Source organism: Camelus bactrianus, chromosome 9 (genome assembly GCF_048773025.1).
Source record: "Camelus bactrianus isolate YW-2024 breed Bactrian camel chromosome 9, ASM4877302v1, whole genome shotgun sequence".
Taxonomy (NCBI): domain Eukaryota; kingdom Metazoa; phylum Chordata; class Mammalia; order Artiodactyla; family Camelidae; genus Camelus; species Camelus bactrianus.
The window spans coordinates 10065411-10090259 of NC_133547.1; the positions used below are offsets into that span (position 1 = coordinate 10065411).

Consider the following 24849-nt stretch of genomic DNA (forward strand, 5'->3'; position numbering starts at 1 on the left):
TGTCAACTGGCAGGGGCAGGCGTGGTAGAAGACAGATGCCCACAGGTCACATTGGAAAACTGAGGCACAGTTGGAAGCACTCAAGGCTGGGTGTGTGTGTCTGGTTTGGGCACATGCTTTGTGTTTTATTTAGCTCCTTTACCCACTCTCCTTTGGCCTCAGGCGTAATCTTGAAAGGTTTTTTTCTGTGTGTGGTGGTGGGCGGTGGGGGATTAGCCAGCAACCAGTGGAGGGGATCCTGTGGTGGTAGGCTCCAGGCTCCCTGCAAAAATTCACTCAGGTTTGCAATCCTCTTGCTTTCTGGTCTTCGGTTTAGGTGGTGAGAATGGTGAGAATGGCTAATTTCTCCTGGGGACCAATCCCGGAGGCCGCTCCGGTTGCTCGGCGCGCTGAAAGCATGGTGTGACTGTCACCGGGAGGAGGGGCTAGAGAGAGGTTTGGCCCGAGGGAGGAGGGAGGAGCTCGTTGCTAGGGAACTCAGCGCCTCTCCCCCTCCTCCGGAGAGCCGCACTGGGCTTGCGCAGTGTTGACGCGACCTCCGGCGCGCCGCTGTTTGAAAGGCCCGAGGCTCGCGCGCTTGCGCAGTTAAGCCCGCGCAGGGACCACTCCATGTCCGCCCCCTAAACTCAGACTCTCCTGCATCTTTCTGGCCAGGCGAAGCCCGCGACGTTGACATGCCGGAGATCCGCCTCCGCCATGTAGTGTCCTGCAGTAGCCAGGACTCGGTGAGGGACCGGCGTGGGGGAGGTTGGAAGAAGTAAGGGAATTCACGAGGGGGCTCTGGGAGAACTTTGGGAGTCCAAAAGGTGTTGAACAATAATCAGTGTGGGGCTGCAAAGAACAAAGAACTTTATTTGGGGGGCTTAGGAATTGCAATTCGGGAGACACAGATTCCTGGAAAACGGAGAGTATTGGGAACGAGAAAGAGTCGGGCTTCTGAGGACAAAGGCCACAGCGTTGTCAAAGTTTCTGGAGAGAATTGTGGTTGACTCATACATGTAAAGAAATATTTGGCTTTAAAGAATAGGCTGTCATGAGTTACTTTAGGGTAAAGGGTCCCATAAATAGATAGGCTGTCTGGAGTTACCTTATGGTAAGTATTTGATAAGTATCTTGAGTTTCTGGCAGGTGTTCTAGATGCCTGTGTTAATGCAGTAAGTGGTCAAAAGGTCACATTCCATCCAGGCTGAGACCTGCAGAGTCACAATTCCTCAGAGGCTCCATTTTAGAGGGCTCTTAGCCATACCGACTTCATTTTGATTTTCCTTTTATAAATGGGACTTCGTGAAATTCTGAGGAGGATCGTGGGGGAATTTCTCAGAGGCCATAAGGGAATTCTGGGAGAGATGTGGAATAGAGGAACTTCTAGAGAGAATAGGAGAGATAGAGGAGCTTCCTTAGAGGGCTCATAGGTGAACTTCCAGGAGAAAATGCTGTAGGGGACTCAAGGCCGAGTGCGGGGGAATTAATAGGGAAACTTAAATCTCGGGGATCTCAGAGGACTCAAAGGAGAAATCTGGGAGCTGGGAACCTAGCTCTCATCTCTGTACCTAACTTTCCCTTTCCCACTCTTCTCTCCAGGCCCACTGTGCAGAAAACCTTCTCAAGGCAGACACTTACCGGAAATGGCGGGCCGCCAAGGCGGGTGAGAAGACCATCTCTGTGGTGCTCCAGGTGATCCTGCCCTTCCCCTCTCTCCTTCTTAATAGGAGTCTGGAGACCCAGGGTCCAGACTCTGCTCTTGGGTTAACCAGCAGTAGATTGAGGCTGAGGCACTTTCCCTTGGGGCCTTATGTGGAAAATGAGCAGTGTGATTCTTGTGGCCCTTAGCAGAAGAGAACAGTGATCAACGGACTAGGCCAGGGATGACTATAGGAGTCAGCATGTGGCCCAGGTGGGTTGCCGCTACTTTCTGGGCTTCCACTTCCTCACCTGGAACAGAGTGAATCATTGCCATGTATCCTGCTTTCTAAAGTCAGTGGGCTCAGGGCTGGAAGTTGTCTCAGAAGATCATCTAAGCTGATCAATAGCTCTTTCTAAAGATGGGGAAACTGAAGCATAGGGAGGGGAGAAGTGAAGTGGCTGGTCTAAGCTATCAGTTCTGGGATGCTGAGGGCTTTGGTACATGCTCTTATGGAATCCGCACCACAGACCGTGAAGTTGGAGGAAGGCAAAGTGGGAAGGGTAATTTGACCAGAGATGGTTACCAAATTCCAAACAGGCTGTTCCTGTCAGGCATAAGAGACTGGTGAGAGAAGAGAGCTAAGTATGTTTTAAGCATCTGTTCTTTGCCAGGTGCGGCCTGGGTGTTTTACCTGCGTGATCTGGTTCTTCACGGAGCGGGAGGACGTAAGGGCTGTTTTCACCACTAATAAATGGCGGTGCTAAGACTGGAACCCACTGTTGGTGCTCTTAACCACTTTGTCATACTGCCTTGTGTTCATACAGTGAGTTGGCTTTCTTGATTTTGGCCACATTTCTTCCTCCTGAATGTAGGGGTGTTTGAGGAGGGATGTTGGGAGCAAGACTTACATGATTGTGTTGGACATATTTTTGTCTCTTTCTCGCCCAGTGGTTTTGAAAAACTTTGGGTTCACAGATCCTTTTGAGAATTAGAGAGAAGCTGAGGATTCTCTTCCCATGAAAAATCCACAGACCTATAAGACTTTCTGAATAATTTTAGGAGTTTAAATACCTCTCAGGCCTCTCACATAGTAATAATAATAAGAGCTAAGATTTATTTGACAGTGTAACCACCAGTCACCATTCTCAACGGTTCACATGGTTTAATTCATTGAATCCACATAAAAACCCCATGACCGAGAGTCTATTGTTATCCCATTTTATGATGAGGAAACTAGGCCCAGAGAGGTTATACAACTTACTTAGAGCCAATGTTTCAAACTGAAAAACAGGTTGCTGACAGTTTAGTCTTAGGACCTGGATTCAAGTTCCCATCTCTCCCTCTTACTCACTCTGTGACCTCGGGCACATGGGTTCATTTCTCTGAAACTGTTTTCTCATATGTCCGTTGAGAATAATGCAACCGAAGCCCAGGGTTAGGTGACATAATGTTTGCAAAAGTGATCTGTCAACATGCAGGTGTTTGTGTAAAGGGAGGGATTCATGGTTTTTATTACTGGGCGATGATTCTGCTGGGCTCTCTTATAAAATCAGGAAAATCACATTTGGTTCTCCACCCCAGTTGCAGTGGGAGCAGAGAGGAGACAGGATATGAGGAGTGAGGGAGCCAGAGGGGCCAGGCCAGGCACGGGAGTCTCTGGCCTGGGGGACTGAGGGAGCTGTTGCAGCTGTCACCAACATGGGAATCCTAGGGAAGGGACAGCTGGAGAAGGTGACCCGTTGGTTGGGACGTCCAGGTTTGATGTGACTTTGGGACATCCAAGGGGTGACATACAGGAGGCAGTTGGGAATTGAGCATGGAGCTGGAGACAGTTGTAGGAGTTGTCAGTGCAGGGACAGGACCTGTAGACCCAGAAGTGGGTGGAGTCATTGGTTTATTTGTTTATAAATACGCCTTCTATAGGCCCATCACTGGGGCACAGTCCAGTGGGCAGCACCAGGCGAAAATATGTCCTGTGGAGCTTTCATGTTAGCAGGGGCACATTGACAAATCAGGAAGTAAAATGTGTGTCAGAGGATGAGTGCTGTGGAGGAAATTACATGTTTAAGGGGATGAGGAATGCCTCCAGTGGGAGAAGAGGCAGTGGTGAGAGGTTTTTGTCCAAATAGGGACTTGGGGAAGGCCTCCCTGAGAAGCTGACATTGAGCAGTGAACTCTGTGAATATCTGTGGAATAAACACAGGCTGCGAGGCAGGCTGATGTTTTGCAGGCTGGTGCCTGGCTGGTAGATTGGTGCCTGAGGGGCTTGAGGGACAGCAAAAAGGTGGTGTGAGTGGAGCAGAGTTAGCCGGCAGAGCGAGGTAGGAACTGATGGGGTAGAGGGTAGAGGGCCCCCAACATGCGTAAGGCCTGAAAGCCATTGTAAGGATTTAAGCTTTTACTCTGGACGAGATGGGAACCATGGAAGGCCTCTGAGCACAGGAGGAACAGAATCTGCTTTAGGTTCTTGCAGACTCTTCTGATTTCCAGGTTGAGAACAAACTGCAGGGGACAAGCGCAGTGTAGGCAGCACTGTAGTGGTTGTTAATTTAATTCATGTTGGAGACCCTTTGGAAAATCTGACGGCAGTTGCCAGTATGCAGGGTGACTCTAAATTCACTGGATGCTAATTTTGGTTCTCTTCAAGCAAATGATAAGCAGAAATTTTTGGACATAAGACACGTAGGCAAATCTGTGGGTTCTCCTCCTATCCTGTATTTTTTCCTCCAAATAATAGTTCACAATATCTGTATATTACCCCCTGGGGTTCAGCCCCCTGCTTGTGACAGCGCCACACACTTTTTTTGTTTGCAGTGGCTGAAAGAGGTTCGCCAACCCATCGCCTGCTCCCGAGAGGGCAGTTCCAACCTCTTTGCTAACCACCCCTGGGCCAGAGAGGGTGGCTGGGGTGCAGCCCAGGTGTAACTCCAGTGCCCTGCTGGAGGTGTATTCTTTAGAAGAAATGTTCAGTGTCTGTCAGTGGTTTACTCATCACCCATCGTGGTGTTTTTAAATGTTTTACCTTCTTCTGACATGACGCCAGTGTACAGCCAAGCACACAGCCCAGCGAATCATCACAAACTGCAGCCCATGTACTCCACGCCCAGATCAAGGAACTGAACACGCCCCCTCCGCCTTCACCTCATCCCCTTGTGCTCCTTCCTGTCACCACTCCCTGAAGAGGGTAACCACGACCCTGATTTTTGACAGCATCGATTAGCTTTGCCTGGTTTTGAACTGGACATAAACAGAAACACACAGTATAGAATATTTTTATGTCTGGCTGCTCTGCTCCCGCCCAGCATTGTTTGCTAGTTTCATCCTCCTTCCTGGGTGCGGCTAGAGAAGTTTCATTCTCATTTCTGGATAGTATTCCATTGTTGGAGATAACCACTGTGGTTTTATTAACCTTACTTTTCAAATGAGTGTTATATGTATGTGGTGCATAACCTAGAAGGCACAAAACGGAGGGTAGACACTGAAAAGGAAAGCCCCCTCCCCACCTGCTTCCATTCCCTCCTGCCCTTTTTCCGGACCTCTGCTACCCAGGTCTTCCCTCCTGTGGTAACCACTGTGAGCAGTTTCTTGTGTGGCCCCCCCGGATCACTCTTTCCACATGCAAGTGTACATATCCACCCCTTTTTAAAAGTACATAGTATGTACATGGTTCCCTCCCTTGTTTTTTTTCCAAGTCACTGTATCTTGGAATCCATTGTCATTGCACCAATTTCTACCTTATTCTTTTAAATGGTGCATAACGTTGCCTTTCATGGATGTGGAACAGTTTTTTTTTTAACAAGACGTCTCAGGGACTTTGCAAACCTTCCATGTTCCATTTGTTTTGCAGTCATGCATTTTGTCTTCCTGGGAAAGGCGCGCACACAAACCTGGGCCACAAATGAGTCATCTTGTGCGTAAGCCCTTCTCCTAACAGCTGATACTGAACACTCACCTCTTTTTTTTCTTGAAATAAAAATCACATTACATAAAATTTATTATTTTAACCTTCTAAAGTATATAATTTGGGGATTTTTAATATACTGATAGTGTTCTGTGAACATCACCACTATTCTAGTCTGGAACACTTTCATCACCCCAAAAAGAAACCAGTAACCATTAAGCTGTCCCTCCCTATTCCCCTTTCCCCAGGTTGCCCTTGGCAGCTACTGATCTACTTTCTGTCTCTATGGATTTGTCTATCCTGGACATTTCATTTAAATAAGATCATACGATATATGGCCTTTTGTGTCTGAATTCTTTCACTTAGGTTCATATTTTTGAGGTTCCTCCATGTTGTAATTTAGATCAGTGCCTTATTCCTTTCCACAGCTGAATACTGTTCCATTGTAGGTAAATACCAAACAATGTGTATCCATTGATAAGCTAATGGACATTTGGGTTGTTTCCATGTTTTATCAGAAATTTTTTATTTATCAAAAAGAAGAAAGACAAGAGAGTATATGTGTGTTTAAAGTAGAAGTTGTTGTATATGAAAAAAGAATTATTCATTTAAAATACAAATATATACATCCTAGTAGATGGAGGGTCCCATGGTTTATAATGTGGGAGAGGTAGAGATGTTGAGTTTTTACCTCAAGGATTGAAATAGGGGATTTGGAAAGGAGTTAGGGTCTGAATTTCTCTACCAGTCATTAGCTGAGTGTGATGTGTGAGCTATTTATTTACCTGTCTGAGCCTCAGTTTCCCATCTGTAAAGCTGGGAGAGTTACAGAGCCTTCCTCCCAATGTAGTTGTGAGGATTCAGTGATGCCTGGCCCAGGGAGAGCTTAGCCAAGTGTGGTATACAGGATAATGGTCCCCCTAAAAGGTGTCTACATCCTAATCCTCAGAACCTGTGAATATGTCCTTTACATGGCAAAAGGGACTTTGCAGATGTGGTGAACTGAGGATCTTGAGATGGTGAGATTGGCCTGTGTGATTGGGGGTGGGGGGCAGTGTCATCACAAAGGTCCTTATGAGGGAAGGAGGGCAGGCAGGAGAACCAGAGTCAGATGAGATGTGATAACAGAGGCAGAGGTTGGAGTGATGTCATTGCTGGCTTTGAAGATGGAGGAAGGGGTCACAGCCGAGGAACAAAGGCAGCCTCTAGAAGTTAGAAACAAGACGAGGAAACGATTCTCCCCTAGAACCTCTAAAAGGAATGAAGGAGCCCTGTGACATCTTGACTTCAGCCCAGTGAGGCCACATTTCAGACTTCTGACCTCCAGATCTGGAAGATATGTTGCTTTTAGCCAGTAAGTTTGTGGTAATTTGTTAAAGCTGCAGTTGGAGACTAATATGCCTAGCACCTGGCACACAGTGAGGATTTTTTTTTTAATTGAAATATAGTTGATTTAAAGTATTGTGTTAGTTTCAGGTGTACAACAAAGTGATTAGGTTATATATATGTATGTGTGTGTGTGTATATATACATGTCTTTATTTGGGTTCTTTTCCATTATAGGTTATTTTAAGATATTGTAAACAGTAAACAGTAAGTCCTTGTTGTTTATCTGTTTTATATATGGTAGTGTGCAACTGTTAATTTCATACTCCCAGTTTATCCCTCCCCGCCCCTTCCCCTTTAGTAACTATAAGTTTGTTTTCTATGTCTATAAGTCTGTTTCTGTTTTGTAAATAAGTTCATTTGTACTATTTTTTTACATTCCACCTATTAGTGATATCACAGAATATTTGTCTTTCTCTGTCTGACTTCCTTCACTTAGTATGATCATCTCTAGGTCCATCAGTGTTGCTGCAAATGGCATTATTTTAAGAATTTTTAAATGTTAGCCGTGATGTCCCTTTGTGACAGATGGAGGGAGGACAGAGCCAAGGATACAACTCAGGGGCACTGTTCCTTCGACAGATGGTTACTGGGGCTCCCCGTCCATCTGTCCATCCATCAGGAATGTATCGAAGGCCTTCTGTGACAGTAGTATCAGCTGACATTGACAGAGTGTTTGCTCGATGGTAGGCACTATTCTAAGAGGATTTGCATATATTCCTCATTTGAATCTTCACAACAAACCTATGAGGTAGAAGCAGTTTCTGTTTCCATTTTACAGGTTAAGAAACAGGCACAAGGGGTGACAGGGAACCAGTTGCTCCAGAATCACACAACAGTAAGTAAGCAGAGCTGAGAAGGACCAGACATGGTGTCCGGCACTGGGGACACATTAGGGAGTGACTTAGATATGGTCCCTGCCCTCATGGAGCTAAAAGTCTGGTGAGGGAGATAGCTGCTAGACAAATACAAATAAAAAGTGTACCTATATAGTATCAAGTGGTGATAATGAAGAAAAAGTAGGGTGAGGGGATAGAGAAGAGCACCTGATAGGAGGTGAGGGAGGCTACTTTGGTTTGTCTGAAGAAGTGATATCTGAGCAGACACCAGAATGGTGGAAGGAGCCAGCTGTGGGAAGGTCTGGGGGACGAGTGGGCCAGGCAAGGGGAACAGCAGGTGCAAAGGCCCTGTGGTGGGAAGGAGCCAGCCAGGACAGAGGGAAGCCCGTGTGGCTGGAGGAGTGTAGCCAGAAGCTGAGTAGTCAGCCTGGGACTTCTCGCAAACCTGGGCGGTACTGCGCATGCCATCCCAGGGTTCAGAGCAGGAAGCGGCGGGGGGGGGGGGGCAGCAGGCATCCCCAAGAGGCGCTCTCCAACGGACCTGTGATGGGTGGAGGAGCACGCGGGGACTACAGCCAGCCTGCCTGGGCTCGAGCTGCGTGCCCTTGGGGAAGTTACATAACCGCTTCCTGCCTCCACTTGCTCCTGTGTAAAATAGAGAAAATTTTCTCTCTCCTGTCTCACAGAGCGAAGACACAGGTGTTATGTGTCTGCCACATCATGAGCACTTAGGTGTCTGCTGCAATTGCTGGGGGTCATGGTGATTATTATTCTGTGTCATCTCAACTCCCTTCAGAAGGAGGGTTATTACGATGCCCCTCCCCTTTCACATGTGAGGAAACTGTTGCTCAGAGAGGTTGTCCATCACCCAGGGCTGGACAGCTTGGAAATGGCAGGGCTGGATTTGAACCCAGGCTTGCCTGCCCCCAGGTCCAGGTTCCTTCCTCCCTTATAGGGATGTCCCTGCTCGTAGCAGTGTGCAGGCAGTGTCTGGGCGACTTCCTGACTAGGAGGTGACAGGGCAGAGGGGACCGTGTAGGGTGGTGGGCAAGATGCCTTTGAGGGTCAAAATAACTTGTCATCCTAGGAGCCAAATAAAAAAGCCCCAGACTGGAAAGCAGGAGACTTGCTTCAGCTGTTCCTAACTGCCTTCCACCCTCACGTAGCTTTCTGTGCCTTTGACTGTCATGCGGGAGTGGCAGAAACTTTGAGGGAAGCCTTCCTACAGTTCACTCTTTTCTTCTCTTGACAAATAATTATCAAGCATCAACTAATAATGCCTCCTGACTGACAGCGGCAGAGTGCCTGCTCCATGCCTCACCCTGTGGCCACAGTGTTTATGTGCATAATCCTCGATATGGTGATCACCCCCATGTTACAGATGAGGAAACTGAGGCTCCAAGAGGTTAGCTGACAAGGCCATACAGCTAGGGTGTGGTGGAGCTGGGATTCCAATCCAGGCATCAGTGGTGAGCAAAACCAGGCCCCTGCCCTCAGGGAGCTTCCACAGGGTCCTGTGTGGTTGGGGGTGGAGGTGACACCTGTGCCTTTGTCTGCAAGGAATGCTCTGTGGTAGCGGGTCATAAGCCGGTCTAGCCAAGTCTGGAGGGGTCAGGGAAGGGGGTGTGTGGGCTTGTTCATTCAGTCAGTGAATATTTTCGAGCTCTGACTCCAGGCCACACCTTGTACTGCGTGCAGGGAACCCAGGGGAACATCCAGCCTCGACCCCCACTGTCACTGAGTTGGCATCACAAGGAGACGTGGCTGCCCATATGGGGGCCATCTGTCTTCAAGGTCCCACAGCAAGCCCAGGGGGTGTGCAGAGCAGCACTGACAGCATGCGTTCCCTCCCCTGCAGCTGGAGAAGGAGGAGCAGATACACAGCGTGGACATCGGGAATGATGGCTCGGCCTTCGTGGAGGTGCTGGTGGGCAGCTCGGCTGGAGGGGCCGCGGAGCAAGACTATGAGGTAAGCAGGGGCTTGAGTGGGGCCCCCTTGCCGCCCCAGGGTCTCCTGGGCCCCAGGCTGGGGTGGAGACAAGTTGCACTGACCTCAGCCCTCTGGAAGACCCCAGCGTACAAAGAGGCAAAGAGCAGACCCAGGGAGTAAGCCATACACAGCAGGGCCAAGGCCAAGACTGCATCGCAGTTGCGTAAAGAACCAGAGGCACCCGTTTGTTTTGTGATGAGCAAAACTGCTTTCCTCGGGTCCCAGAGCTTCTCAGAGATGTGCCGGCAAACTGAGATCCTGAATTGCTTGGGAAGCCTCTGTCAGGTGCTTCATTTGTGACAAACATTTACAGGCAGGGATGCCTTTTGCTCTACAAGGAATATTTGAAAGCTGGCCCAGTCTTTTTTTTTTTAACTGGTTGCATTAATTCCAGCTGGATTGATGAGATCATTAGTCAACTGGTTAATCAACAGAATGTTTTTGGATAAAAGGAAGCAGACTGTGAAAAAGAGATTTTACAATTTTAAGTGAATAAATCATGTTCCTACAAGATTTTTTTCCTTGCAGTGAGAAATTGTTTTGAATTGAGGTATATTTTACACACAAGAAAATGTACAGGTCAGAGTTTTGCAAGATGTATACACCTGCGTAACCATCCCCCAAATCAGGACGTAGAGAATTGCCAGCATCCCTGAAAACTCCCTCATGTCCCATTGCAGTCAGCCCTCCCACCCTCAGCTCAGGCCACCACTGATCTCTCTTCTGTCACTACAGACTAGTTTTGCCTGTCCTAGAATTTTGTATAAATGGAATTTTACAACATGTGTTTTTTTTTTGTGGCTGGCTTCTTTTACTCAATGAACTGTTTTTTTGAGGTTCTTCCATATGTGTATATGTCAGCGGTCTGTTCCCCCTTATTGCTGAGCAGTATTACCAGAAGCGTAGATCATAATTTGTTCATCCATTCCCTTGTTGGCAGGCATCTGGGCTGTTGCCAGTTTTTGACTCTTATGAAAAAGACTGCTGTGAGCATTCTTGTATAAGCCTCTGTATAAGATCTCTTTGGGGTGAATACCTAAGAGTTGAATTGCAGGGTCTTAGGGTAGGTATATGTTTTAACTGTAATAGAAATCGACACTCTTCCAAAGTGGTTGTACTGTGTTATGTTCCCTTCAGCAGTATGTGAGTTCTCTTTGCTTCTCATCCTTACTCATACTTGATATTGCCAATTTTTTAAATGAATGTGTGTTGAATTTCATCAAGTGCTTTTTCTGCCATACAAGGTACATTTTAACAAATGAGGTTCCCCTTGAACACACATTCTTATTCTGAAGGTTCTATAAGTTGTAAAAAGGCAAACTGAGACACATTATATTTTGAAGAGTTTATTTGAGCAAATAATGTGAATGGGGCAGCCCAAACTACAACATGATTAGGGATGTTCTGTGGGCAGGCTGGGACAGAGGTTTTTAGAGAGAAGACATGGAAGCAAAGCAAAGCAATGATTTAATTGGCTAGAGCTTAAACAATTGCGTTACTTGGGAAAATCTCGTTACATGACTTTTTTTTTTTTAATTGAAGTATAGTCAGTTACAATGTGTAAATTTCTGGTGTACAGCGTAATGTTCCAGTCATGAATATATATATACATATATTCATTTTCATATTCTTTTTCATTAAAGGTTATTACAGTATAGTTCCCTGTGGTTACTTGACTGATTAGTTGTTCCTGCATTTCGTTTTCTTAGATTTCGAGTTCATCAACTCTGGCTTAAATTTTGGTTGGTTTACTTAGGCTTCTTAAGGCACCAGAGTCACCTAGTCTGATGGCCTCCTTGTTTAAAATTTTAAACAAAACCAACAGTCTTTGGGACTGTTTAAAAAAAAAAAAAGTTCTCTCTTCTTCTTGGCAAACAGATTTAGATCAAAATTCTACTTTGTAATTATGGAAACAGAGAAAGTGCTTTGTTAGCTAAAACTTTATCTAATCTGGCATATGAATCTTTATTATTCACCCTCTTCTCTACCTGGAAAGATGGAATGGCTAGCTTCATCTTTTCAGAGTCTGAAAACCCCTGTCACCTGAAACTAACATTATAAATCAACTACACCTCAGAAAAACCAAACTTTTAAAAAGAACCCTATGTCAATAGTGTCCCATATTTTTCAAGTTTGTAATTAAACTTCTGCTGGAAATTTTGTTATATAACTTCTGGCCAAGACTGAGTTAAAGACTCTGGGGCTTACAATGTCTGGCTTCTGCCCAGAGACAAGATGCAGCTGGAAGAGCCAAGAAAGAAAAGGAAAAAGGGTCGAGCAGGGCTGGTCCGTGTTGATGTCACTTACACAACCCAAGCCAAAGGCACGTATTATAATAACTAATGCCGTTTTCTACAAAATCAACAACATGTTCTTTTTTTTTAGCCCTCCTAATTTTACAAAGGAGATACCTAAGGTTTTGAGGTTAACCCAGTCTAGAGAATAAAGGTTTAATCCTGGAACCTTAAAGACAGTATTGGATGATAAAAACAGCTGGAGTTGTTTTCTCTTTACAATGAATGGGAGAAGAATACATTCAGAGGAAAGCTCCCCCTTTGTATGGGTGGCAGCTGCCAACCACAGTTTGCGTTGCCCCTTCATTTAGTCACTAGATGATACTTCAGCTCCCCCATCAGCTCAAAAACAGGCCTTTTATAAACAAGTATAGTCAGGGCCAGGAAGATGGCTTCCCTTCTGTATTATTTTCTTCATCTTTGTTGTTTCCTTTTCATAATCAGGGCTGAGCACAAAGAGACAGCTAGTTACAGTATGTGTTTTTCTCAGCAAAAAGCTTTTGTTTCCTAATTTCATGGATTTTACAGTGTGTCAGAAAAGAGACTGAGTAATAGATTTTGCCCAACTAAAACTGGCTTACTGCCAAATAATATTTATAGTTTCCTTAGGAGAGAAGTCCAGCATTAGGCAGACCCAGAGTTGATCTGGCAGCTGAACAAAGTCAGGGTGCTAAGTTGGGCACCTCTTGATTCTTTTGGTCTTGGCTGCATGGTTACAAGATGATTGCCATTGCTCCATCCATCACCTAGTAGCATCCAAAGCAGAAAGTGGGGAAAAAAAAAAAAAGCAGAAAGTGGAGGGGTGGAATGGCAGAAATGCAGTGGTTTTCTTCCATCCTCTGTTTCTTTTTAATGAGGGAAGAAAATCTTTCCCAGAAGCCTCCAGCAGGCTTCCTCTTGACGTCATATTGGCCAGTCCTGGGTCATGTGCCTGTCCTTGGACCAACACTGGCAGAGGGAATTCTAATGCTTGGACTAATCATGGTTCATCCCTTAGTGTTAGACATGCAGCTCTCCCACTCTTTTTTCAAAACTGGTCAGTTTTTGCTCCATCATGCTGTCTGTACTGTCTGTAGCTCCATTTATTTCTTTAAACTATTAAACACACTTACTTTTATTGTGTGTTTGATAATGTAATACATGAATTCTTTTTTTGTATATGTATTTTTATTGAAGTATAGTCAGTTTACAATGTTGTATCAATTTCTAGTGTACAGCATAATGCTTCAGTCATACATGAAAATAAATATAATCATTTTCATATTCTTTTTCACCATAAGTTACTACAGGATATTGAATATAGTTCCCTGTGCTATACAGTATGAACTTATTGTTTATTTTTCTTTGTCTTTCTGGCTTACTTCACTTAGAATGACAATCTCCAGGTCCATCCATGTTGGTGAAAATGGCATTATTTTATTCTTTTTTATGGCTGAGTAGTGTTCCATTGTATAAATATACCACAACTTCTTTATCTAGTCATCTGTTGATGGACATTTAGGTTGTTTCCATGTCTTGGCTATTGTAAATAGTGCTAATACACGCAGTCTTTGTGGGTCTGAGTCCACAGTTTGTGGTTTCTGTTGACCCTAAGTCATGGCGGCCTGTTTCCTCATGCCTTGTGCGTGTGTGTGTGTGTGAGATAACTTCTGTTCTTGGGGAATATATCTGTGGGGATTCTTTGAGGGCCTGGTTTGAATACGTTCCTCCTAAAGGGGTTTGCCCTGGCATCAGGTGCTACTGCATACACGGGACCACTTATAGTTTTCAACTTGGGTTTTTCCACACAGGTAGCATGTGGATTTTTCCTCCAACTCCTTGAGTACAGACCCGCAGTTAGGAGTTTCCAGAGAGAATTTTTCATCTTTCCTCTGCTGTCCCCTGAGAGCTAAATTCTCCCACTGATTCTCCCATGAGACACATGTCCCCCTAAATTACACACAAAGGGTGTTGCCCTTTGGAGGGCCCAGCTCCATGCACTGTGGCCACAGTCTCTGAGATGCCTTTCTTCTTGGCTTGGAGCCGAGGCTTTGTCTCCCCTTCTCCGCTGTTACCACCACCCAGAGCTCTTACAGATTAAGCTCTGTGGCCCCTGGAATCAGCAATAGGGCAAACGCCAATGTCAGTGCCACCGGCTGTACTGGTCAAGGTTTCACCAGGAGACTGAAACTGCCCCAATTACATTTAACAGAGAGAATTGGTGATGAGGTATTAACCTGAAGAGGTGGGAAGACTAAGGTTGGACAAAGAAGCAATGGCAGGGAGCGGCCACCAATCTTAGGGTTGGAGGAACAAAGGAAGAGGTTGGAATTATTGAAACAATGATATTTAGAAGCTTGGAGATAGGGCCCTTGGAGTTAAAACTCAGACCGTGAGGAAGGGGTGCTTCCCTGCTGGTTCTGTTGTGTCCCTGAGCGGATGCCCTGAGGCCAGTTCTGCAAGTGTTGAGAAGCTGCAAACTGGATTCACCTGCTGTCCCCCTCCCCAACCCCGGCAAACAGCTGCAGAAGGAACCACACCTGGGTTGCTGCTCACCTGCCAGAGACAGCAGAGCCCTCCTCTTTCCTCCATCCTTGATCCCCTCTCTCTCGCGCCCCCTGTTGGTGGAGCCTGACAAGGAGCCCATGGACCCTGCTCAGCATCACGGAACTGAGCCACCAAGGGTGCGTGCGGACTGAGAGACAGTCACTTAATAGACTTCTGTGCTGTCACTTCTGGCCTCCTTCCCCTTGCCTTTCTGCTGACTCCTCCACGTGTTTCCAGAAGGTGTTTGCACGTTGGGCTTGTGGTGAAGATCCTCATCCCAAAGGGTTCCTTAGGCTGGGTAGCCTGCAGCTGGCCAGATATGGAAGACTCTGTGGAAGGATTTAGATAAGGATCGTCCAGATCTGGAAGTGGAAGTGTCCCTCTGGGGTCTGTGTTAGTTAAGGACTGACTGGAGGCCCAGAAACAAGAGACGAGTCTAGAGACCTTGAGGCACGTTGACATACAAGCTGGACCTGGTGACTCCCTCGTCCCTGCTGGGGCCCCTGCCCTCCTCCAGCCCCTAGGAGGTGTCACCGAAACCGGCCAGGCCCAGCTCCCATTCACTGTGCCTTTTTCCAGGTCCTTCTGGTCACCTCTTCCTTCATGTCCCCTTCTGAGAGTCGCAGTGGCTCAAACCCCAACCGTGTTCGCATTTTTGGGCCTGACAAACTGGTCCGGGCAGCAGCAGAGAAGCGCTGGGACCGTGTCAAAATTGTCTGCAGCCAGCCCTACAGCAAGGTACCTTGGGTGGGAGCTGGGTGCGGGGTCCTCGGGCCTGAGCCACAAGAGAGGAGGGGCCGAGTTGGAGTCCCAGAGGGCTGGGGAGACCGGACAGCTGGTCTCCCCATGGGATTATGAGGAGGCTGGATTCCTGCATTCCTGGAAATGTTTGAGATCCTCCCCACATAGGAATCTTCATTTACTGGAGGAAAATTAGGAAGGCTGACCTGCAAGACTACGGGGGAATTGGAAGGGGGAGCCGCTGACTCAGTGGAGGCATGGCCTCATAGATTTAGGCCTTGTAATTAACATCATGAGAGCTAGCGTCAGAAGGCTGGTTTAAGACCTGGCTACTCCACTTCTCAGCTGTATGACCTCAGGCAAGGGACCTCACCTCTCTAGCCTCAGTTTGTTGGTTCTTATAGGGTTGCTGTCAGTTAGGGATGCTAGGCTGCGGTGACAGGACCCGAGTGTGTGATACAGCACACAAAGGTGTACTTCTTACCTGTGGATCTGTCCCGGGAGCTGTTCAGCCGGTCATCTGGGACCCAGGCTCCTTCCGTCTTATGGTCTGCATCCACTCTGTGGAGGAGGAAAGAGCCCGAAGCTTTTTCGAGTTTCAAAAGTGGCATGCAGCCTCCTCCCATTCCGCAGGCAGGACTTGGGGTGCACAGTGTATTCACTCAGACACCCAGCAGCCTTTGCCAGGGCTTCGTGAAGGGCTTTGCACTGACCCTGACCCCCAGTTAGGGCTCAGTAACAGCTCGCTGGTATTGTCTTTGTCATTATCATCCGGGCACCTCCTCGGGCACATGCATCCTTAGTGGGAAAGAGCCAGAAAGGGGTTTCCCTGAATGAAAGGGGCTTTGGGGCCAGCCCTCTGTCCTTGGCAGACTCCCTGAGTCCCACCCCTCCTTTCCCAGGACGCCCCCTATGGCCTGAGTTTTATACGGTTTCACAGCCCCCCAGACAAAGACGAGGCAGAGGCCTCATCATCCCAGGTAAGCTCTTCCCACCACTGCCCAGAGCCTTCTCCCCACCTCTTCACCCCCACCTGCCCACAGCCCACCCACTGCACTGACCTTGTGGGACCTTAGAAGGTGACCAAGCTCGGCCAGTTCCGTGTGAAGGAGGAGGATGAGAGTCCCAGCTCCCTGAGACCCGGGGCTCTCTTCTTCAGCCGGATCAACAAGACACTCCCGGGTGAGTGTGGAAAATTGGGTCCTCAGTGAGTAGAGGCCAGGGGCCCGGACTCCTGGGTCTGAGGGAGGAGGGGCTGGGGACCCAGACTCCTGGATCACTGCTGGCTTTTGGGAACAGCACTCTGTGTCCCGTGGATAGGAGTAGAGGGTCTGAGGGCCCAGCCCTCTCAACCTGGATCCACTTTCTCTGTAGTCACAGCCAGTGAGCCTGCAGGACCCAGCTATGCAGCTGCTACACTGCAGGCCTCCAGTGCCGCCTCCTCGGCCTCCCCGGCCTCCAAGGCCGTGGGCAGCACCTCCAAGGTGAGGTCATCAGACCCTAGTGGGGCAGAAAAGGAGGAGAGGAGCCAGAGGCCTCAACCCATCCCACCCCCGCAGCCTCAGGAGTCCCCCAAAGGCAAGAGGAAGTTGGATTTAAACCAAGAAGAGAAGAAGACCTCCAGCAAACCGCCAGCCCAGCCCTCACCGCCCTCCCTCAAGAGACCCAAATGTGAGCAAACTGGATTCCTTGTTCCCACACGGGCTGGTGCTCCTGGGTCCGAGGGAGGACGGCTGGGCTGGCGTCCCAGGAGTACTAACGGAGTCTACTCTTCGGCTTCCCCAGTGCCAGCTCCCACCCGTACCCCAGCCGCTGCCCCCGTCCCTGCCCCAGCACGGGGGGCAGCGCCAGGGAAGCCCCGAGGAGAAGGCGCTGAGCCCCGGGCACCCCGAGCTGGCCCGCAGGAGCTGGGGAAGATCCTTCAGGGTGTGGTGGTGGTGCTGAGTGGCTTCCAGAACCCCTTCCGCTCAGAGCTCCGGGACAAGGCCCTGGAGCTGGGGGCCAAGTATCGGCCAGACTGGACTCCAGACAGCACCCACCTCATGTAGGCCTGTGCCCCCAGCCCCATGCTCCCCGCTGCCTCTCCTTCGCCTCTGTCTCCTCCATCCTGCTTTCTCTCCGTATCCTCTGCCTCTCTTTCTCTTCTGATTCTTACGTCTTCCCCTCAATCTCCCTATGTCTTCTTGGCTCCTCCCCCACCTGTGCCTTCGTCTCTCCCTCCCTCTGTCTCTCCCTCCCCGCCTCCCTTGTCTCTCTTTGCCCTTTGCCTCTCAGATCACACCTGACTGACACCCTCCATTCTGCCCCCCACCCCACAGCTGTGCCTTCGCCAACACCCCCAAGTACAGCCAGGTCCTTGGCCTTGGTGGCCGAATAGTGCGGAAAGAGTGGGTGCTGGACTGTCACCGCATGCGGCGGCGGCTGCCCTCACGGAGGTGAGGCCTCACTGCACATGTGTGCTCTACACACGCAGACGCACATACTGACCCTGCCCCTCATCCCTGGGCCAGGCAGTGCCAGGGATCTGGAGAGAAATCAGGCTGGGGCCTGCCGTTGGAGAAGGTGGGGAGCCCAGAGTCAGCAGACTTCCAAGGAGCAGGGGCAGAGGCTGGGAGACCCGGAGGAGAGAGGAGAGGCTTGCCTGGGAGTCCGTGGAGGGCTCTGGGAACAGAGAAGGAAAAAGGGCATTGCACGCTGGACAAGCAGCGTTTGCAGAGGCTGAGGGTAGAGAATAGAGATTTGGGGTCCATTTACATCCATTCAGAGCAAGACCCCAAAGGCCCTGCTCGGTACCAGGCTGGGCATCAAACGTGAGGTCCTGCCCTCAAAGGCATCTGACTTTGATGAGGGGCCAGACTTGTTACAAAAGTTTGGAGCAAGCGTGGGTGTAGGGCATACCTAGCATGCACGAGGTCCTGGGTTCAATCGCCAGTACCTCCATTAAAAAAATTTTTTTTTAATTAAAAATTTAAAAAACCTTTCACTATATAAAAAAAAAGAAAATCAAAAAAAAGAAAGGAAGGCCCAAGGGGAGGACCACAGTGAGCTAGGGGTCTTCAAGGAGGAGGAGAGATTTGCCAGGCTGAGCAGAGGCGGAGAGCATGCTGGGAGGAGGAGCCAAGGTTGTGTCTACCTGGAGGAGCTTCAGGGGGTGCTTGGCTTGCAGTGGGAGGCAGGACGTGGCAGGAAAACCAGGCCGGGGCAGCAGGAGCCATAAAGTGCTTTTGAGCTGGGAAAGGGCCGGCTCAGATCTGCGGCCCGGGGACTGGAGGGGAGACTTGAGTCACCTCCTTGGAAAGAAGACAAGGCCTGCGTGTGTTCAGTGTTGGGGCTGCGCCCGGCCTGTTTGAGACAGTCTGTCATGGAGGCTGCAGGTGGAGGTGGACACGAGAAGGTGGTAGATCGGCTCAGAAAGTGCTTCTAGCACCTGGGGTCCACCCAGCTCCACAGACCCCTCATCTGTAGTTCTGGAATCCAAACACGCTTAGAAGCCAAAAACCAACAGATTGTCTACATTTAGCACAAACTCACTTGCTGCGTGATTCTCCTGAGTTGTGTGAAGCTCTTTATGGACTTCATTTATCCCACTAAGCGTGCCGTCGTGTTTAATACAGAAATATGAATGGGTTTTCTTTACAGGGCACTCCTTCATATACCCCACTGGGGGGTGTTATATACCAAACTGCACACCTGCCATTCGCTTCCCTAAAATCTGAAAAATTCAGAAGTCTGAAACCCATTTGGTGCCCAGGGTCTCCTCTGGGAGCAGTGGGGAGCCATGGAAGGTGTGAGAGGGGCAGGGCCACCTCTGTTGTGAGGGGCGGAGGGTCAAGAGGAGGCTGCAGGTGGGGACCCTGCAGGAGGCGGGGACTTGGGTGGGAGGAGGGATGGACTGGGGATATATTTCGGGACAAAGTAACTGGATTTGGATCACTGCCTGGGAAAGCGTGTAGATTTAGTATCGGATTTGCAACAGGGTTTTGACCCTCCTCCCCACAAAAAAAAAAAAATTGATAAAGCACTTTATATTTTTAAAATCCAGCAATAGAAGGAAGACTTCTGAAGGGTGGCTCTCTCCACAGTAATCACAAATTGAGGGTTTTTAAATCTTTTAATTCAAAACACTTTAAAGAAAAACCTTAGTAAATCCACCATCCATTTTTCAGTTGACTGCTACACTTTAAATCTTCTGAATTTCCCGTGAGCCATGGTTTTACGGTGAGGGTGACTGACCCGAACAGTGTGTCACCAGCTTTGAAACAAATCACATGCAGAAGGGTGTTAACGGGAGAACCAGGAAAGCACAGCCCACATTTTCTTTCGCTTCTGCCACGTCCGGGCTCTGCTGTGGGATTTGGGGGCAACGTGATTCCTCCCTCCAGGCTTTAGTGTTCTCATCTGTGAAAACAGCACCAACCTCAGGATTCAGTGACTCCATATCTACCAGGTATTCAGCACAGTCCCCGGCACCTAGGATCTCCCAGACCGTTGTTACTGTGATCAGAACGAGGAGGAGTCTTTTCCTGAAGTGTCAGTGGCTTGAGGAACCATAAATATAGTGTCAAAGTCTTTAACAATGGATTTGCTTTTGAGAATTTCCCCTTAATTGGTCGGCATTCACCTAGTGAGAAACTGGCTTTGATTCTCAAAGGGGAAAATGATTTCTGATTTATTTTATTCCCTTTCTGAAATGAGGCTTTCCTTCCTTGAGAGGGAAGGGAAGCCAGGCAGTGCTCTGGTTTCCAGTATGGGTGGCTGGGTGACTGGTGGTCCATGGAGCCCTTCCAGAGCTGGGAGGAAGGTGGGGCAAGCCAGGAGACTGGCCACGATGGCCACCCCGTGTACTTAGTCAGTGCCACTGGCCGTGGCTCCGAGTACCTCGCCACCTCCTCTGGAGGACGTGTCTGCTGTTGGGCTGAGGCCCGATTCCTCCTCCCCCAGGTACCTCATGGCAGGGCCAGACTCGAGCAGCGAGGATGAGGGGGGCTCTCACAGCGGTGGCAGCGGGGATGAAGCCCCCAAGCCTCCCCGGAAGGTCCGGTGCCCTCTGTGTGGGTGGGGGAGGGCGGGGCGGGAGGAGGACTCGGGTATGTTGTGGTACCCCAGACTCCCCACTCCTGCCTTCTGTGGGCACACACCCGCGATGCCCCTTCCCTCACTGACCCAGCCTCCCTCCTCAGCGCCCCCAGACCAAAGCCAAGCCCCCTCAGGCAGCAGGACCCAGCTCACCCCAGAGACCCCCAACCCCAGGAGAGACCAAACCAGCCTCACCAGGGACCCAGGAAGATGCTGGCACTGAGGGGGAGCAGTCAGGTCAGAGCCTAATGGAGGAGGGGCTGGGGGCCTGGACTCCTGGTCTGAGGAGGAGGGACCAGAGACTCAGACTCCCTTATCTAAAAGGAGAAGGAGCTCAAAGCCTGAGCTCTTGGGTCTCAGGGAGGTGGGGCTGGATCCCAGACAGTGGATCTGGGGAAGTGGGGCTGAGGGGCCCTGATAACTGGATCTGGAAGGCAACTGAGCTTGACGGTTAGGATGCCTACATCTGTGCTCAGGCATGAGGCTGGGAGGGAGGGTCCCATAGGACAAGGCAGTGGCCTTGTGTTGACTAAGCTTCCACCCACAGGACAGGACCATGGGGGTGAAGATTCTGGGGACACTGAGGATGAGCTGAGAAGGTAGGATTATGGCTGGGGGTCAGGGTGGCTCCAGCCTTGGGCAGAGGCAGATATGGTTGCGTGCTCTACCCCCACCCCTGTTGTCTCCCCCAGGGTGGCTGAGCAGAAGGAACACAGGCAGCCTCCTGGCCAGGGGGAGAATGGTGAGGACCCGTATGCCGGATCCACGGATGAGAACACAGACAATGAAGGTCCCCCAGAGTCTCCTGACCTGCCAATTCCCGAGCTACCAGGTAGTAACTCCTTCCTCCTGATGTGGGATTTGGCCCTGTCACTTCTCTGCCATGACTTGCCCCAGCCAGGCCTGGGATGGCTACTGCCCTCCGTGACTTGTCTCCCAGTCTCCTCACTCCCACTCCCGAGCCTTTGCCCTCTCTTTGTCCTCTGGAGCCATCCCCCTCCCTCCAGCATCCTCTTCTGCTTCCCTTGTCCCCTCCTGACTTCTGTGACCACCTCCATCACAGCCCAGCCCCAGGCGTGACCTCCTTTGGCTTTCCACTCCCTCATGCCACAGCGTCCCCCTCCCTAGGCTTCAGGACTACCTGGGGGCTTCTAAGATCTGCAGGTGCCCAGGCCCCAAACCCCAGATTCAGTTTTGTCAGTGTGGCAGGGGGCCTGGGCACACAGACAATGTGGGCACTAATCTCTGTTGGAACCTACATGGTGCTGGTATGGTTATCTGTCACCCCAGATATAAACATGGGGGGTGTGGGGCAGGAGTCAGAGCCTCTGCCAGTCAAGAATGGAGGGAGAGTGGGCAGTCAGAGGGTCCGAGCAGAGGTGAGGTTCAGTGGCCCCTGAGAGAAGCCGTTTCCACCCCGTTCCTTGTGGGTGATGGGCAGGAAGGTACTTTGATCCTCCAAAGCCTCAGACGTGGCATTGGGAAGCTGATGGAGAGTCACGTGAAACCAGAATGAAGAAAGAGCCAGCCTGAAGGTCAGAGCCAGAGAAGGCACAGGTGAAAAGGAGTGCGACAGCCATGGTGAGGAAGTAGCAGGCTGTAAAATTTCCAACACGGGCCAAGCTAATGAAGTGATTTACCTCGTGTAAGAGACGTGTTGCAAAAGTAGTAATTGTGTCTTTTACCATTAAGGCAAAAAAACAAAAAAAAACAAAAAACAAAAACAAACAACTCCCCAGAGGCTCAGATGGGCCTGGCTAGAAGCACTGCTCATCATGGATTCTTCCCGCACCAGGGTGTGCATGGACACCCCCATCCCCTCTCCGGCCTTCCTGTCTTGCCTCCGTGTGTTGGCTGGCTGCTGGCTGGTACCTTGGAGCTCCAGGGGCCTCATGCTCGGCTCTTCCCCTGTCGCCCTTGCAGACTTCTTCCAGGGCAAACACTTCTTCCTGTACGGGGAGTTCCCTGGGGACGAGCGGCGGACGCTGAGCCGATATGTCACAGCCTTCAATGGGTCAGTCTCCGGGGGAGGGGGTGTGTTAGGTTGAGGAAGGCCACTCGGAGGATGGCGAAGGGGCATGTCCTGCAGGATGGGCACAGGCCATGGAGCCTGATGCCAGCCTGCTCGCTCTGCCCAGTGGCCCTGGATGCACAGCTTCCTCTGCTTTCCTCTTCTCCAAAGTACGGCTCCCCACCACCCTTCTGGAAGGACTGGTGACAGTGGGAGCTGCCAGTTTTGTGGCTGTGGCAAAAGTGGCACGTGGGAGAGTGGGGGACCCACAGGTGGTCCATAGGGGACATAGGTGGGGACAGAGAGAGGTTGGCCTTTGAGGATGGTTGGGGAGTAGGGTTTCAAGAGGGGGAAGGGGGACACCGATTCTCTGCCTCTTTCTGCCTCCTGCCAGGGAGCTTGAGGACTATATGAGCGACCGGGTCCAGTTTGTGATCACGGCACAGGAGTGGGACCCCAGCTTTGAGGAGGTGAGTCCCAGAGGGAGACCCAACCTGCCTTCGCATCCCCTCCATCCCCTCCTGGCTCACCAGTTCCCGTGTGTGCCCCACCCAACAACGCAGGCCTTGATGGACAATCCCTCCTTGGTGTTCGTCCGTCCCCGATGGATTTACAGCTGCAACGAGAAGCAGAAGTTACTTCCCTACCAGCTCTACGGGGTGGTGCCCCAGGCCTGAAGCATATGCTTGTGCGCACGTGTACACACACACGAGGTTAATAAAGGTGACTTGGTTTGGAGCAGCTGTCCCTCTCACTTGAGTCTCCCAGAACCCCCAATAGGCTCCCAGCTTTCAGTCTTTTGTTTGGTTTTTCTTCCCCTCTGAGAGCCAGGTCTTCCGACTGCCTGGTGACTCCTGCGCTGGGGTCCCGGAAGAACAAAGGGCTCTCTATCCGGGTCTGGTAGGGGAGGAGTTCTTTGTCACTTCTCCCTGGCCCCTCATCCCTATGGTGGCAGGTGGCAGGGAATTGGGAATCTGATGCTCGGCACCACCCCTCTGCTGGTTCTGATGCTCTGAGCGCATTCCTGTGTCTTGGTTGTCCCTCTGTGGGTCCTGGGCTGCAGTCCAGGATGCTCAGGGGGTGAGCCTCTCTCTTGAAGTCTCAGCTCCCCTGGGCCAGGGACATCTCCCTTTCTCCAGGGCTCTCAGAAGTAGCTGGGTAACCATTATCAGCCTAGTTTTACATCATCTCTTTTGGGAGGTAGAAATGCGGGAATGGGCACTTTAATCAACCCACCCAAATCCTGAACCCCTTCAAGGCTGCACCATATTCAAGGTGGGAACTGAGCTGGGTGTTAGAGAATCAGAGTAGGGGGGCATGGTATAGCTCAGTGGTAGAGTGTGTGCTTAGCATGCACGAGGTTCAGTCCCCTGTACCTCCATTAAAAAAAAATCAGTGTAGAAGATGAGAAGGCGTTCTGGCAGGGGCCACAGTGTGGGTGAAGGCCAGGAAGTGGGAACCACCCTGGTGCCTGGGGGCAGTTGAAGGAGTGTTGCCCCTTTGGTGACAAGGCTTTAGGGATAGATGTAGCTGGAAAGGTGGGCCCAGTCCGTGTAGCTGTGTCATCTAGTGCAGTAGCCAGTGGCCACAGGTGGCTATTTAAACTTAACAACAATGAAATGAAAGGAAGAATTCACTTCCCCAGTCACACTGGTCACAGCTCACTGGCTGCTGGGCTGGACAGCACAAATGGAGAACATTGCCGTCACTGTAGAAAGCAAGAAGACAGGGCTGTCCCAAAGGGCTGTGGACAGCAGGCCGAGAAGCTTGGACTTCATCCTGGGAGTGGGAAGGTCAGGAAGAGGTCGTAGCGCAAAGGGCAGGGTCAGAGCCAGGTAGCAAATTTCCACAAACTTAGTATCTTAACAAAAGAAATGTGTAACTCCAGGTCTGGCACACTAGGCTAAACATCAGTGTGTTGGCAGGGCTGCTCTCCTTCCAGAGGCTTCGGGAGACAGTCTTTGTTCTGGTATCTTCTAGTTTCTAGCAGCTGCCTACGTTCCATTCATCTTCCATCTTCAAAGCCAGCAGCAGCCAGTTGAGTCTCAGGCTGTATCACTGACACTGATTTCTGTCTCATTTTCCACGCTTAAAGATCCTGCTGATTACACTGCACCTGCCCGGATAACCTGGGATAATCTCCTTGTTTTAAAGTCAGCCGATTAACAACCTTAATTCCTTTGCTGCCTTAATTCACCTTTGCCATGTAACATATTCGTAGGTTCCAGGGATTAGGACGTGAGCATCTGTGGGAGGCCATTATTCTGCCAACCACGCTTACCACGTGTGAAACACATGGAGCTCAGATGTGTGAAAAAACAGACATGAGTCCCTGATTTTATTTATTTTTTAATATTTTAGATTTTTAAATTATTTTTTGTAGGGGAGAGAAGGTAATTAGGTTTGTTTGTTTATTTATTTATTTGTTTATTTATTTATTTAATGGAGGTACTGGGGACTGA

General features: G+C 49.8%; 1 protein-coding gene across 3 annotated transcripts; it reads left to right on the top strand.

Moving 5' to 3' along the window:
* The first annotated feature begins 545 nt into the window (after positions 1 to 545).
* Positions 546 to 23125, top strand: XRCC1 (X-ray repair cross complementing 1). 3 transcript variants are annotated; one of them, XM_010946763.3, is made up of 17 exons: positions 548 to 725; positions 1582 to 1674; positions 9608 to 9718; positions 15139 to 15297; positions 16203 to 16280; positions 16377 to 16482; positions 16675 to 16784; positions 16860 to 16971; positions 17086 to 17344; positions 17619 to 17735; positions 20242 to 20335; positions 20481 to 20613; positions 20924 to 20975; positions 21069 to 21208; positions 22300 to 22390; positions 22782 to 22857; positions 22951 to 23125. In XM_010946763.3, the coding sequence occupies exons 1-17, from the start codon at positions 675 to 677 to the stop codon at positions 23062 to 23064; spliced, it is 1896 nt and encodes a 631-aa protein (XP_010945065.2). In that variant the 5' UTR covers positions 548 to 674; the 3' UTR covers positions 23065 to 23125. The 3 variants fall into 3 exon arrangements, with proteins under 3 accessions (XP_045366500.2, XP_010945065.2, XP_074225619.1); XM_045510544.2 differs by having other exon boundaries at positions 546 to 725; positions 16675 to 16971; XM_074369518.1 differs by lacking the exons at positions 548 to 725; positions 1582 to 1674 and adding an exon at positions 2307 to 2447 and having other exon boundaries at positions 16675 to 16971.
* The last annotated feature ends 1724 nt before the right edge of the window (positions 23126 to 24849 follow it).